The following is a 16,490-nucleotide window of genomic DNA, read 5'->3' on the forward strand; positions in this document are numbered from 1 at the left end:
TTTTTTTTTTAATATATATTTTTTTTTTTTTTTTTTTTTAATATATATTTTTCATATATTTTGTTTGAAAATCCAGACATGGGTTGGAATGCAATTAGGTAGTAATGTCAAATTACAAAAGTAATAACATATAACAGTAGGACATTTCATCATCTTTTTTTATAGATTGTACGTGTTGTTTGATTCGCGGATGGTTAATATGACGTGGTGTATTGTAATATTTACTACTGTATATCACTATTTTTATAGGCTGCTTTAAGTAAAGCTGTACTGGCAGATATGAGATCCAACAAGAACAATCTTAGTAGTGCTGTACATGCTGTAGAAATTGTCATGAAAAAGAGTAAGTTTTTTTATTTTTCATATATATAACTAATAACAAAAAAGCTACGTATAAAAAATAAATCATTTACTAATATTTTTTATCAAGATAATTTCTAACGCTTCACTTAATTTTTGTTATCAAACGTTTTTGGTTATATTCTTTGTAATAAATCTGTTATCAAGGTTTTTATTATTTACAAAAGATTTGCGAGTAGATATGAAGATGGTTTTATATATATATATATATATATATACTTCTTTTTTTTTTTTTTTTTTCTTTCCTATGGTTGAAGTTTCATTTTCTCATTTTAAAATATTTTGATTAACACTAGGAACTGTACTGGTAGTAAGTTATGAGCGTTATTTTTGTCTTTCTTTTTAGATATTTTTGGTTATTCCAGTACAGGAAAAACTCCATTTCTGAAAATAACAGTGGCTTTGCCTCGTCTGATTGCTCCTGCCAAGAGACTTTTGGAAAGTGGAACTGTAAATATAAGTCCATTTGGTGCACAGGCTTTGCAAGCTTTTGAAGCTAATATTGACTTTGAAATAAGGTATGCAATTGTAAGTGTTCATTAGGCAAGTCTTGTTATAGCTTTTGTTGCTTATTCAGAAAACAAATTTTAGTGATATAATACCACAGCTTACATTACTCATATTTTGCTTAAGAGCAAGCTGAAAGCTTTTCTTAAATTTTATTTTTTCTCTCTAAAATTTAAGAATTTTTTTTATAGCATTTATTGATCTGTGACTATCAAAAATACATTTATTTAAAAGAATTGCTTTGCTGTTTCGAGCATTGTGATTTGTTTTTCCTTTACTGACATATTTTTATGATCAGATTTAATCAACTGGTTTCAAACATTGAAGCATTATGTGTAAATTTAAAAGTTAGAATTTTTTATTTTATTTTATATTATATTATTTTACTTTATTTTTTATTCATTCCTGGTACTGGCGTAACAAACGTATTATAAGTTTACAAAATCCTTGGTCCATCCACACTACTAACGCACTGTTATAGGTTGTAGCCTTTTGTGGATGAGCAACATTAAACAAAATCTTGAAACTACTGAGTACTGCTTTAAAAAACAAAAAAAGTTTTTCCTGATTTATAGGATTCATGTTTGTCTAAAAGTATTGATGATGGTACTGGTTATGTATACACCATATTCTTATCCTTGAATAGGCAGAAGTAAGAGTACTTATCTACTCTATAATATAAAATGATAAGTCTTTCTTTGTAATGTTTTTGTGTCACGTTTTTTGTCAAGTTATTTGAAACTCGGGGGCTACCCTGAGTGTCGAGTCATCAGAATTCAATGAGAACCGGCCTACCAGTCTGGAACTCAGGGGGTTACGCGCCGGGGGGGAGAGAACCTCCCCTCCCTTTCGAGGCTTCTGAATTCAAGGAGAACTGGCCTACCAGTCTGCAACTCAGGGGGTTGGGTGCCGCAGCCTCCAGGGGATGGACCCCCCCCCCCCCCCTTGTAGTCTTCAAAATTCAAGGAGAACTGGCCTACCAGTCCGGAACTCGGGGAGGGAGGGTTGGACGCCATAGGCACCAGAGGGGTGGAACCCCCTTTCGAGTTTTCAAAATACGAGTCATCAGAATTCAAGGAGAACTGGCCTACCAGTCCGGAACTCTCGGAGGGGGGGAAGCACCCTAGTGTGTGTGTATATATATATATATATATATATATATATATATATAGTGATATTTATTTATTTTTTACTTATTTTTTTTGATATCTTATGTTTCAGTAACAAACAATAATCATATAACACATCTTATTTGGGAGCAGTTCAATTTGTTTTAAATTGTTCTTCTAAAGGCTTTGTTATACATAATGGGTATTCTGTGAACACTAAACATTACTTCATTCAGTGAATATTCATAAAATGGCAATAAATCCTAAATATCTAAATATACTATTCACTAAAATGTGTGCTTAAATATTCAAGATTAACTATTTTAATCCTAGTAATAAATTCATTTACTTGCTTAACTTCACCTGAGTTAAATAACCTACTCAACTTAAGTAGCAAACTATTATAGTTCTGATTCTAGTTTACAGATATTGATACATGGAAATATATTGTGTAAAATAAATTGAGTAGGTTATTTAACTCAGGTGAAGTTAAGCAAGTATAACTTATGTTGAGATATCCTCATAATAACATAAGTGATTTAAGCTTTCTCTTGCTTTGTATATTAAAGCAAAGTCTCACGAAAATAAAGAGGGAATAACATATAGTGCAAACATTTGTAATTTAATATACACTTAACATGAAAATGTCTGCTAATCTTATAATTAATCCTTTAGTTGTTGCATAATTTTTGTTAATTGGCATGAAGTATCTATCCTGTTTACAGACTTCCAAAAATAGTTTTAAAAAAAATGATGATGAAACTATATGAATTTTTAATGTTTTATTTACTTTATTATCATGAGTACTGTAATAATGAAATACATATACAAAATTAATAATGGAAAATCTCACGTAAAAAGATTATTTAATAGTATAATTTTTGCCTGTGTGTCACAGGCATCTTCAGTGCATTTTAAGCTCAAATTAAACAATAACTGACAATTCCAAAAAGCGCCACCTAAGTAGCTACTGTAAGACAACTAAAAAGGTCAATAAATTTCCTTAAAAAAAAAAAAATTATATATACTATAAAAAGTTAGGAAAGATTAGCTGAAGTATAAAGTACTATCTCCCATAAAGGCAATAGACATAAACCATCAGATCTGTTTAAGTTAGGCATGTGAAGTAAAGTTTCACATGTTTCCTTATAAAGCCGTTCCATGAGGAACCGACTTTTGTGAAGGACTTGTCTTTTTCCAATGAACTCTATGTCTGTGATGATGTCATGTTCTGCAAGTCCAGACCGTTCAGGTTCTAGGTATTGAATATAAGACTGATGTTCTTCTAGCCGAATGGAGACAGATCTTCCTGTTTGTCCGAAATAAGATAATCCACAAGAGCAAGGAATCTGGTTAACACCTGGATAATTAATATGTGGAAGCATGTCCTTAGGAGAAGTGAGAAAGGTGGAGATTTTTCTGAATTGTCGAAAGACAACAAAAATATTCAGTGGTTTTAAAACTTTTGCTATACGTTCACTAATGCCTTGTACATAAGGGATAGGAATGCGAATTATTTCTTCTGTATTTGAAGAGCAAGACATATTAAAACTACTCAAAGTTCTTTTAATGAAGCAATTCTTATAGCCATTAGATAGAAAGGAAGAAGTTATATATCGTATTTCTTTCTGTAATAGATCGTCTGAAGAACAAAAGGAGTGGGCACGATGAACTAGTGTTTTAATAGTTCCTGCCTTTTGACTGGGATGGTGATGAGATTCGGCATGGATATAACCTGTATGAGTCTTCTTTTTATAGACTGAGAAATGTAGGTTACCATTTGGTTGACGAAGAATTAGAAGATCTAAAAAGGCTAACTGCTTATTTGATTCTACTTCTAGGGTAAACTGGATCCTTGGATGAAGTGCATTTAACTTAGTGAGAAACTGTTGAAATTCATCAGAAGAGCCATTCCATATAGCAAAAATGTCATTGACATATCTGAACCAATGAGTAGGTCTGGGAGAAATGTTGTCAAAGATACGTTGTTCAAAATGTTCCATAAAGAAGTTGGAGATAGCAGGAGAAAGAGAATTGCCCATTGCTGTTCCTTCAATTTGTTGATACAACTTATTTTTAAAGGAAAAATAACCAGAATGTATTACAAAATCAAATATTTTTACAATGTCTGAAGGAAATTCCTGTTGCAGTAATTCAATGCTGTCAGATAAAGGAACATTTGTAAATAAAGAAACAATATCTAAACTGATATTGTTTATGGATATCATGATCAGTTTAGATATTGTTTTTTATTTACAAATGTTCCTTTATCTGACAGTATTGAATTACTGCAACAGGAATTTCCTTCAGACATTGTAAAAATATTTGATTTTGTATTAATTATCCAGGTGTTTACCTGATTCCTTGCTCTTGTGGATTATCTTATTTCCGACAAACAGGAAGATCTGCCTCTATTCGGCTAGAAGAACTCCAGTCTTATATTCAATACCTTGAACCTGAACAGTCTGGACTTGCAGAACATGCCATCATCACTAGACATAGAGTTCATTGGAAAAAGACAAGAGTCCTTCACAAAAGTCAATTTCCTCATGGAACGGCTTTATAAAGAAACATGTGAAACTTTACTTCACTCGCCTAACTTAAACGGATCTGATGGTTTATGTCTATTGCCTTTATGGGAGATAGTACTTTATTATTCAGCTAATCTTTCCTAACTTTTTATAGTATATATATATATATATTTTTTTTTTTCTTGTTAGGAAATTTATTGATCTTTTTAGTTATCTTACACTAGCTACTTAGGTGGTGCTTTTTGGAATTGTCAATTATTGTTTAATTTGAGCTTAAAATGTACTGAAGTTGCCTGTGACACACAGGGGAAAATTATACTATTAAATAATCTTTTTACGTAAGATTTCTGTTATTAATTTTGTATTTATATGTCTGCTCATGGTTTGCCATTATTAAAACTTAATGAAATACAACTTCTCCAATTCCTGATTACCTTCCCTATCTTTGCATCATCAGCAAATAGCTGTATGTCACTTGTCAAATCTTTCCCAATATCATTAATGTACAGTTTGAATAACAGTGGACCAAGCACTGATCCTTGCGGTACACCACTTGTTCTTAAATCTTGCAAACTCACATCCCCCTGTATACCACTTTTTGATATCTTTAGGTAATTTGATATCTAATTTAATTACCTAAATTTATTTAGGTGATCAATTGACATTTTTATCATAAGAGGAGTGATTGGTGAGACATTGACAAAATCATGCATCCTGAGTTGAAAAATTAATGGTGTTAGCAAGGCTGTTAGAGTGCAAAAGGGTAAAGGGAAAGAGTTGATTGTTATGGCTGGATTTATGTGTAGGTATGCAGAAGGAATGATGTGTCTGGAGTAGTGGCGGCTCGTGGCTTGAAATCGTGGGGTCCTGCAACTTTCGAAATATACATACACGCTGTAAGTACAGTGTATACACGTTTGGATAAAATATCAAAATTATGGTAAAAATTAAACATGAAAAAATATTGTTTATTATTGATAAAATTATACAGTTTGGCATAATTCAAAATTACTTAAAATTCTGAGGTAACAATTGTCAATAACCCCAATAATGTTCTAAAATAAAAACTATAGCAAATGTTATGTCTTTAATTGTAATGTCTAAATATTTAAAGAGATGGAGTAAACACAATAAGCACTACAAGCACTCTACTACTGGTGCAAACTGCATGTAAACAACAGTGGAACTGCTCGATGGACAGTGCCGCATTACACTAATAGCTTGCATTTCACTATGACGTGCATATGCTTGCGCGTGTAGCAATATGACACTGCGGTGAACACAGTGCTGCTAGTGTCCTTTGCCCTCCTAAGTGCTACAAGATGGATTTTTATTATTTTTTATACAATATAGGATTATTGATGATAAAAAATTAAATATTACAAGCAAATATAAATAATGTTGAAAGTTTATTTTTCACTTGGTTAGAGTATAATAAATTTAGTTTAATCCTTTATCCAAGTGTGAGCAAACAAAGTTTGCGCCTGAAAGTATCTTCAGGACTGGGTTAAGGTGGTACAACAACAGGGCAACTCGTTGCAACTTGGATAAAACCACACTTGGATAAAGGATTAAACTAAATTTATTATACAAATATAAATAAATTAATAAATATATTTATATATTGAGAAAAATTGGGGTGTTGTAGTTCTGCAGTGCCTGTGCACGACCCACCCCTGGTCTGGAGTGGGTTTGATGGATGAAAAGACTTGTACAGGAAGGATGGTTGCATCTAAATCGATTTGGTGTTTCGAGTGTGAAATAAGTGTTGTTGAATGAAGTGAAAGTGGATGTGCACCATCAGGGTAACAAGATTATGGAGGAAGATGTTGAGCAGGTACACAGATGACATTGAAGCAATTGAGTGCACAAGTGTGCATAAAATGCCTAGATTAATACTGCAGGTAACAACTAGGATGGGAAATTTAGTATAAAGCATCAGAATAGCATTGGGCCTAATGGGCTTTTTCACTTTATGTACACTAATGCCATGAGCATTTGGAACAAATGGAAAGAGTTTTTGTAATTGGTTAGTTCATACTGGCCTGATTAAATATATAATCAGGCCAGGGGCAACTTGTGGCAAAGGTGGTATAACTTCTCATCACTTGCCTTAGTATCCCATAATGCAAAGCACTTCTCCTTGTGGGAAAGGAAGGATGGTTGCATTAAGGGAGGGGTCACCACCCAAAGCAAACAAAGTTTGCTTACACTTGGATAAAGGATTAAACCAAATATATAGTTGGTAGCATAGCCAAGTGAAAAAACTTCCATCAACTACTCTATAATCCAGAGAATTTTAATTATAAGGTATGACAATTCTTATATGGAAATGACTTCTCCATTACTTCCACCTTAGTATCACCACCTCTGGGTCTGGCTCCCACTGATGAGACCTCAGTAAAGATCAAAACCAGTCTGGGTAGTGACACTTCCCTTAATGCATAGCATTATACATGTCCGCGATGTGTTTTGCATTATGGAATACTAGGGCAAGTGATGAGAAGTTATACCACCTTTGCCATGAGTTGCTCCAGTCCTGAAAATACTTCAGGTGCAAACTTTGTTTGCTTACACTTGGATAAAGGATTAAACCAAATATATAATTGGTAGCATAGCCAAGTGAAAAAACTTCCAACTGGCCTGAGGTTATTGGCATTAATGAGACATGGCTGACAGAAGATGATGTAGTTAGTGGGATAGAATGTGAAGGATATAGTGTGTTCAGGGAGGATGAGAGAAAAGAGTAGGGGGGGTATTATTGATAGCTGATGAACTACAACCAAAGAGAGTAGACGAGTGAAAATAGCACATTTGAAACATTGTGGTGTCAAATAGTGGTCAGCAGAATGGAATATACTTTTGGATGCTTCTATAAACCAGGGGATGTAAAGGATGATGGGGATAGTGTGTATCAGCAAGTAAGCTCAGTGAGTGGTGGGTGGGTAATTTTTATGGAGAAATTCAACTATGGGATAGATTGGAAGGAGGAGAGGACATGTGAACAGGAGGAAATGGGATTTATGTGGTTACTAAGGAAGAATTACTTGAAGCAGCAAGTGATGGAATATACTGGAAGTTTGAGAGTTCTTCATCTAGTAATTGAGAGAATTTGTCTATAACTGATATGACCACATTGTCATCAGTTGGGGAGAGTGACCATATGGTGTTGGCCTGGGAAGTGGATGTGTGTGTGAGTGGAATTTTTAGTTAAGAGGGATATATGTGAAATTACAAGGCTGGTAAGTATGACAAGCTTAGGAGATTGCTTGAATCAGTGCCACGACATGTGAAACTGCAAGAGCTGAGTATTGATAGTGCATGGGAAGTGGTAAGGGAGTGTTGAGGGAAATAATGGCTGATTGCATACCTAGAGTCAAGAGAATAAATCAAGTAGGAGTTAAATGAATGAATACATCATTAAGCTGGAGCTACAAAAAAAGAAAAATTTGTGCAGGGAATTCAAGAAGAAAGGTGACCAGCAAGCATATGAGCAATCCAAAACACATGCCAGAAGGGTAACCAGTGTGGAAAGAAAGGCAAAAGCAGAGTATGAAAGGAAATTTAGCAGTGCAGGCCAAAGATAACCCCAGAGATTTCTTTTTGTATGTTGCAAGTAAAAGGAAGAATGCTTATAGCAGAATGATTTTAATGAATGCCTGTGATAGGGAGGTAACTGAATCGGGCAAAATAGTAGAATTGCTAAGTGAACACTTCACAAGAGTATATTACCAGGTGGAGATATTGCAGCAACAAGAAAGGCAATGGATTATATGGAGACTGAAGTAAATGAAATGAAGCTGCATAGCATATTAAAGAAACTTGGTGTGAATACTATACATAATAAATAACGGAAAAAACTCACGTAGAAATATTATTTAATAGTATAATATTTCTACGTGAGTTTTTTCCGTTATTTATTATGTATAGTTATGTCTACTCACGGTTTACCTCTTTTAAAACTTATTGGTGTGAATACAGCTATGGGATTAGATGGTACAGCAGCTAGAGTTTTAAGAGAGGTGCTAAAGAATTGACATTGCCTTTGACCACATTGTTTACTCTAAGTCTAGGCTCTGAATTAGTACCAAGAGGTTGAAAAGAGGGGAAAATAGTTCCATTGCTTAAAGGAGGGTCCAAAACTTATGTAACAAATTACTAACCAGTTAACATATCAGGAGTCATAGTCAAGGTACTGAAGAAGTTTATCAAGAGGAATGGGTAGGCAGAAATGGAATACTTTATGGGAGGAGGGGGAAACAACATGGTTTTGTGAAGGGGTAGGTCATGCCTCAGTAACTTACTCACGTTTTGTAATACAGTGACATCTGAGTTGGAGATAATGGACTTTCAGTGATACTGCTGGATTTTGGAAAAACTTTTGACATGATACTGTGGAATTCTAATCAGTAAATTTCAACACATACTGTATTTACTCAAACTGTAATGTAACTCGCCCTCGCATATAACTCACACCCCTGATTTTACTTTACAAAAAACAAAATTAAAATGTTTCACGTATACCTCACACATGAAAAAAGCTTAAACATGTTCATGTCAGGGTAATAGTAACTTGCTCTCTGCTGTAAACAACATGCCTTCCCCAATTGCCATTATATTACTGCAGACACAAGAGAAACAAGTAGTTTTATTTTATCACTGAATAAGGTACAGAGACATTTGCAGTCTGTATAATATATTTCTCAACAAATAGTGCAATTAGAGACATTGGGATAAAAACGACACTAAGCATAAAAACGACGCTTAGTTCAGTTAAGATTTGAAGGAACTCACACTGTACAGTATAGAACTAATAAAACCAGAATTGAGTTTATATATTGAAGATTGTTTTTTGGGGGGTGCTTAAGGGTCAAAGCTATATAACTGAGAGGAGACCTCCACGTAGCCTTTCAAGGAATGTCGATAACCGCCAGGGCTTCTGACCTAATGTCCAATCGTCACCTTCTCGTGGTGTACCCTGTTAGGTATCTACCTGGATACTGAATGATCGAGGATGGGCTAGCAATTTAGGATTTAGCCTACCAAATTGTATTCTTATTGGCTTAAACCAAAATATAAAATGATGGTACAACATGACACAATTTCATGCCGGCTAGGTGTCGCCCAGTTAAACAAGGCTTCTGTTGTTTTCACCAGGGAACCAGAGCAAACAGCAAAAATTCAGCTACTGGAACAAATCCTAAAACCCACCCCAACTCAATATCACCAGAGTTCAAGATCGGTACTATCAACATAAGAAGCCTGAATGGCAAAGAAATGGAGCTTGCTGAGGAATTAGATAAGTACCAGATCTACATAATAAGGGTGACTAAAACAAAAAAGGCAAAAACTGGTGAGATCTTTCTGAGCAATAAATATAAAATGTTATATTCAGGAAATGACAATCAAGGAAAAGGAGGAGTAGCCATAGTATTCAACACAAAATACGAGGCTAATCTTCTTGAATGGCAGGCAGTATCAAGTAGAGTGTGGGCAAATATGAGAATGGGGAACTGGACAATGAGATTTATTTGTGCCTATGGTCCCACAGAATGTTTTACTAAGGTAGAAGTGGAGGAATTTTTTGAGGCTTTAGAGAAAGCAACTGACACAATGAAAAAGGAAAAGTTGGTCCTTGTTGGGGATCTGAATAGCCGAGTAGGAAATGATTGTCAGATATAAAAGTATTTTGGAAAAATTTGGAGAAAAGAGCAAAGCTAATAATAATAGCAAATACCTGTTGGATTTCTGCTCAGGACATGGACTAGTTATTACTAACACAATACCTGTGTTAGTAATGTTATTAATAACACAGGCATCTCTGCATAAAAATGTACACGAATTCACATGGAGAGAAGAGGCAAGGAATAAGAAAAGTCTCGTTGACTATGTTATTGTTGATAGTGATAATTTCTCCCTGGTGTAGGACACCAGAGTGTACAGAGGATTTGAAATTGAAAGTCATCACCATTTAGTCTTGAGCAGGATAAAATTAAATTTTATCCTGCTCAATAATAATAATAATTAATAATAATGATGTAAATTTTTCATATAGTACTATCATATGCTACACCCCTTGAGGGTATATATCAGGAATTCAAAGATGATGATGAGATTGTTTTTTGACTTTTCATTGTATTGTGAATTTCTTGTACCACTACAGTTGACTATCGATATAGTGAATTCATAGCAATCAGAAGAGTAGTTATAGGATGTTATCACTGCATATCATTCTGGTGTAAATGATGCTTTGTAACATGTGGAATGGAGACAAATATTTGAGGTATAGAATATGGGATATATGAAGTGCTGCTTGGGTTAATGTTAATAAGGCTGTGGGATTGGATAACATATCACCATGTATTATTAAATAGTGTAAAAAAAAAAAAAAAAAAAAAGGAAAAAAAAAGTTGGCTCTTCCCCTGACCTGGTTATTTAATGATACTCTTGTATTGGGAAAGATTCCTAAGGAGTGAAATGAATGCAAAATAGTATCACTCCAAAAGCCTGTTTTTATGACAGTGGTTTCCAATTATAGGCCAGTCTGTATGTCTACATTTCTGGTCAAGGTGTTGAAACAACTAGCTAGGAGTAGAATACAGAGTGAGTGATGGACATAGGATTCTCTATGAGGATCAGCATAGGTTTGTGAAGTCAGTTCTTCTTTTAGTAATCTGCTTATATTTTATGATAAAAGGATGAATGTGTTGGATAAGGGAGATTCATATACCGTGATTTCTTGGAGTTTGCAAAGGCATCTGAAAGATTATTACCATATGACAGGTTGGTGTATAAGCTGCAAAAGATGAGACTGGATAATAGATTGGTTAGATGGATTGAGGATTGGCTTTCTGAACAAACCATGTTGTGTATGATAGACCAGTGAGTGTCTCAGACAACCAGTGGCATGGCTCAGTTCTGTTCTTGGAGATCACCTGTTTAACGTATTTGTTAACAATATTTATGCGGATTGATTGGAATTTTCAAATATTTGCTGATGATGCATAGTTAGGTTGAATTATCAGAACCTTTACTGATGTTAATTCTCTAGGACAATTTGAATAGACTTTTAGTTTGGAGAAATGAGTGGGGTTATAGTTTTAATAGTAATAAATGCAAAGTATATCATATTAGGATGCAGAGATATAAGGCTGTGTGTATTGGCAGAGCCATCATCTTGATGGGATTCGGGATCTTGACTGGATTAAAGTTCCGATGGCACATTGCGAGTGCTGTGAAGACTGCACTGTGATAAGAACTACGTTGACATGTAAAGATAAGGAGGTTGTGATGTCTCTATATAAGGTATTGGTAAGACCACACGTGGGCTATTATTTCTATTCATTTTACATCATCAGATGCTGAATGGTCATTCAGTTGCTCAGTGATGTGCTACACCAGTCCTCGCTAGGTGGTCCTATTGTATGCTTTTCTGGAGGCTTCAACTCTGAAAGATCAGTTACTCCAGATATACCATTTGTCCATCTCATTGATGGTCTACCCCTTCCTTTTTTTCTAGGAACTTTACCTTCTATTATTGTTTTGAGAAGTCCTCTTTCCATCCTTTGAATGTGTCCAAAGGTATTTCAATTTTTTTCTGTCACTAACCTTAGGGAGCCTTAAAGTTCTATCGATCCATTGTAGCACTCATCCGTTTGTCCACCTTTCAGTATATGATATCCTCACTAACCTTTAATACCATATCTCAAAAGAAGGTATCCTTTTCCTATCAGCTATATCCAAAATCCTAAACTTTGTTCCTGTGGGGATAGATTCATCCTTCCAGATTTTAGACAAGTCTCTGTTATTTTAGTCATTCCTAATCTTCTTCTGAACAACATTTTTTTTTTTTTGCATTAATAACGGATCTCAGGTACTTGAAGTTTGTATTGTGGTATAAAAATTGACTTCTTCCTGCTTATCAACCATAATCCTGCCTCCAATATCATTGTAATCAATCTATGAAACACTCATATCCTTCCATCCTCTGTGGCCTTAATTAACTCTACTGGGATTCCATCTGTACTCTGGGTCTTGTTTGTTAAGCTGTTTAATTGCCCTTTCAATGCCTAAGTGGAGGAGGTTCCAAATCAAAATTCTCCTGGTGAGAGGGCTCCTCCAAATTTTCCTTATCCTTTCTGCTGTACAGTTCCTCATAGTATTCTTTCCACCTGGTTTTGATTTCCAGTTCTTTTGTTAGTACTGCTCTATTCCTGTCTTTGATAAAATTCAATTTGGGCTTTAGGCTATGAATTAAACGAAATATCCTTTTATAATTGTGCCTCCTCATCTGGAATTCTGTCTCTTCACGCTTATTATCATAAAATTTTTTCTTGTCCTGCCTGATGGCTCTTCTGACTTCTGTATGTAATCTTATATTCTTCAGTCCCTGTATCTCTTTGTTTCTCCAACCATCTTCTTTTGATTATATCCCATGTTGAATCTGTGATATACGTGGTTTCACAGTGGGTCTCTTGGTCTGCTAATTGGTCCTAGATACTTCTTGGCTGTATCCTATATTATAACCTTGACTCCTTCCCAGAGCATTTCAGGTGAGTTCTCCTCACTAGTTTCTAAAAGATCATCCAACCATATTGCAGTTTCTTCTGAATCCTCTAGGGATTACTCTGATGTCCAGTCTAGTGGGACAGGCCTATTTGTGAAAGGTTTCAGAGTCTGCTTCCAGGACAGGTATGCACATCAGATATGCTTGTCTTCTACCATTGCATTAAAGGTAAAAAGTGCATCTCTTCTTAGTAGGCAGTCCGAAATGTAAGTTTCATAAAATTCCTTACTTTTTTCATCAGGCCTATCTATGTTGGGTGCATAAACTACAGTGATTGACACATTGATAGGGTAAGCCTTAAGTAATACAGAGTATCCTGTCATTGATGGTATTATAACCAAGAAGGGCTCTTGCCTGAACTGTCTTCAGTACCACATCTGCTCCAATGATGCTTTGAGTCACCTGCTGAATAAACAACATGCTTACCCTCCTGTCTTTTGAAGTGACCTTGTCCCTTCCATCTGGTCTCCATAATTCCCAAGATGTTAATTTTATACCTCTCCATCTCTTTACAGACAGTATCATATGTAGATCCCCGTTTGTTCCATGTTCCTATGTGTAAAGTTCACTTCTAAGATTATTCTCATACCTTCTGTATTCTTCGGTCACAACATCACTGATGTGTTGGAGACTGTAATATACTTTTTGAACAGGATCCTATGCCTAAGCCTTGAATGTGGCTCTGATTATTCTGCATGACAACTGATGCACCATGAGATGTATTATAAGGCACAACCATATTAGCATTTTGGAGTGAAGTTACCGCAAGAAAAAGTGGTAGGATTGCAGAGGCTCTTTCCTTATATCTGGGAGATTTTGGTCCCAACTCATCCCATGTTGGCCAATTGGGTTGAGACTTCAGCCTACTAAATGAGGCAAATACCTCTGAGAAAGGCAGACTCCCACTGCATAAGACGAAATGAAATAGCAATATAGGAAAGATTCAACCTTAGCCCTCGAATACTCTGTCGTTAGGGGGGAAGGAGCAAGAAGAAAATAAAGAAAGAGGGGTAGAGACCAGTCTATAGATAATATAACAGATGCATATTACATGAAGTAAGGCATGATCCTACATTAGGTACCTTGGGTTGGCAACTCCTGTACTCACTAAAGTGAACCCTTGAGGAACATAGACTATTGTGATCACCTAATTTTCATTGTGATGTGGAAACACTAGAGAGCATCCAGAAATGCAAGAACATGATAATATTGGACTGTGGAATGTTGTTGTGTAGTTTTAAGAGAATATAAATTGCAGAGTTTGGTAAGAAGGAAAAGAGATGATATGATAGAGACCTTCAAGTTAGTGAAAGGATTTTATCAGATTAATTACAAAAGGAATTATACAAAGGAGTGGAGGGTGAGATGAAAAGAATGAGTGGTTATCCTTGGAAATTATACATAGATATGGTGAGGAGTAAATTTTTTACATGGAGGGTAGTTGGTGAATGAAACTCATTGCCAGACTGCATTTCAAAGTTCATTATGATAGGCTTTTTGCTAGTTAAGTAGTCCTCCCACGTTGAGTCGACTGACTCCATTGAGGTTACTGTAATGATAATAATAATAAAGTTCACTATAGGGAATTTCTTTTAAAATAACATTTTTTGCTGTGGTACTTGGGATGAAACTTTTAGAGTAAGTACTTTTTGCCAATAGATTATTTTGTAATTTTTTTTCAGGCGTTTTTTAGTTATTGAAATACTGTTTATTAAAATAATCTTTTATTGTTTGGCACATATTCCTTACTTTAAATACAATGGACCCTTATTCCAATAAACATCAATACAGCAAACCCATTCACTTAAACAAATTACAAAGTCTCGGCCAAAGCTTTTACAGAACCAATGATGTTTTAAAGGAAATTCATCATCATCATCAAATTCCTGCCATGTACCCTCAAGGGGTGTACAGGATATGACAGTACTACATGAAAAAATTACATCATTACTAACTTCCTATCTACAATTTTCCTCCAAATCAGTCTGTTACTTGTCAAGACTCCAACATTATCAGATCTTATATTTCTATCGTCTAAGGCACTTTGTACCGTATCAATCCACCTATATCTTGGTCTTCCTCTGGGTCGTTTTCCTGCCAACCTGGCAGAGAACACTTGTTTTGCTAATCTTTCCTCTCCCATTCTATTTAAGTGACCATACCATCTGAGATTAGCTCTGCTAACACATTCCTGGATGCTGACAATGTCAAGTTCTTTCCTAATATCCTCATTTTTAATATGATATTGCCATTGATGCCATCTGTTCACGCCTCTAATCTTTCTCAGGACTCTCATATCTGCGGTCTCTAGTCTTTGGTCAAGTGTTTTACTTCTGACCCAGCTCTCAGATCCATAAGTTAAAATTGGTTTGAACAGTCTTGTATACAGCTAATTTAGTGTTCCGACTAATTTCTTTCTTATTCCATATGAATTTATTCAATTGACTTCCCATGATACCAGCTTTGCTGATTCTGTTGTCTATTTCTATATTTAGTTTACCATCTTCAGTAAAAATTGTGCCTAAGTAGCTGAAATGTTTTACTTGTTCCACACGTTCTCCATTCACAACACAGTTGACATTTTCAATGATTCTGCCTATTTTCATTGTCTTTGTCTTTTTATTGCTGACCTTCATACCATATCTATTACAACAGCTATTCAATTTAGTCAAAGACTCTTGCAGACTTGTAGCGGATTTATTTAGAAGTATAACATCATCCGCATAAAGCAAAGAGCTGACAGCTGACATTAAAGGAAATTTACTATAACCATTCCTTTAGTTCATACAAGTTTTCCACAGTGAGAGTTGATTATATATGATAGAGGGATTATATGCTAACATTTGTAGTGTTGTTTTAAATCCTTTATCAAATAGCAATTTTTAAATTGCTGCTTTGCATTATTATGCTAAAGTTAATTATGATGGTTTTTGTAATATTATTTCTTTACAGATTTATGGTTGATACTGGTGTTGTTGGCTGTAACTGGATTGAAATCCCAGCAGGAAAGTATATTTTACGCCAGAAAGGTGTTGTTTCTCAAACACAAAAGGAGCCAGTATCTCGTTGTCAAATTGAGGTGGATGTAGGATGTAATGATTTTATCTCTCACATACCAGAAGGAGACTGGGCCAAAGTAGCACCTTTTCGGGTACTTAGCTTTGATATTGAATGTGCTGGCAGAAAAGGTAATGAAACCAGATCAATATTATATTTCAGAGTTTTGTATTTTTTATATATATATATATATATATATATATATATATATATATATATACACACATATATATACACACACACACAGTAAAACCCCGTTTTTACATTCCCGCAATTTACGTTTTCCTGCCATTTACGTCATTTTCCGTTGGTCCTGTCTTAAGGCCTCTTCTTACGATATAATGTTTTCTCGCAATTAAC

The 16,490-nt window shown here is 34.9% G+C and overlaps 1 protein-coding gene across 4 annotated transcripts in view; it reads left to right on the top strand.

Annotated features, from left to right (window-relative positions):
• Positions 1–16,490, top strand: part of PolD1 (DNA polymerase delta 1, catalytic subunit) — a 235,125-nt gene that overhangs the window by 45,347 nt on the left and 173,288 nt on the right. For all 4 annotated transcript variants that reach the window (XM_090414807.1, XM_090414808.1, XM_090414806.1 and 1 more), the window contains 3 exons: positions 250–343; positions 707–878; positions 16,026–16,261. In XM_090414807.1, coding sequence (XP_090270933.1) covers positions 250–343; positions 707–878; positions 16,026–16,261 — 502 coding nt within the window. The remainder of the gene's footprint in view (positions 1–249; positions 344–706; positions 879–16,025; positions 16,262–16,490) is intronic.

Source organism: Typopeltis vanoorti, chromosome 25 (genome assembly GCF_054136105.1).
Source record: "Typopeltis vanoorti isolate ZY-2024b chromosome 25, IOZ_Tvanoo_1.0, whole genome shotgun sequence".
Classification (NCBI taxonomy): domain Eukaryota; kingdom Metazoa; phylum Arthropoda; class Arachnida; order Uropygi; family Thelyphonidae; genus Typopeltis; species Typopeltis vanoorti.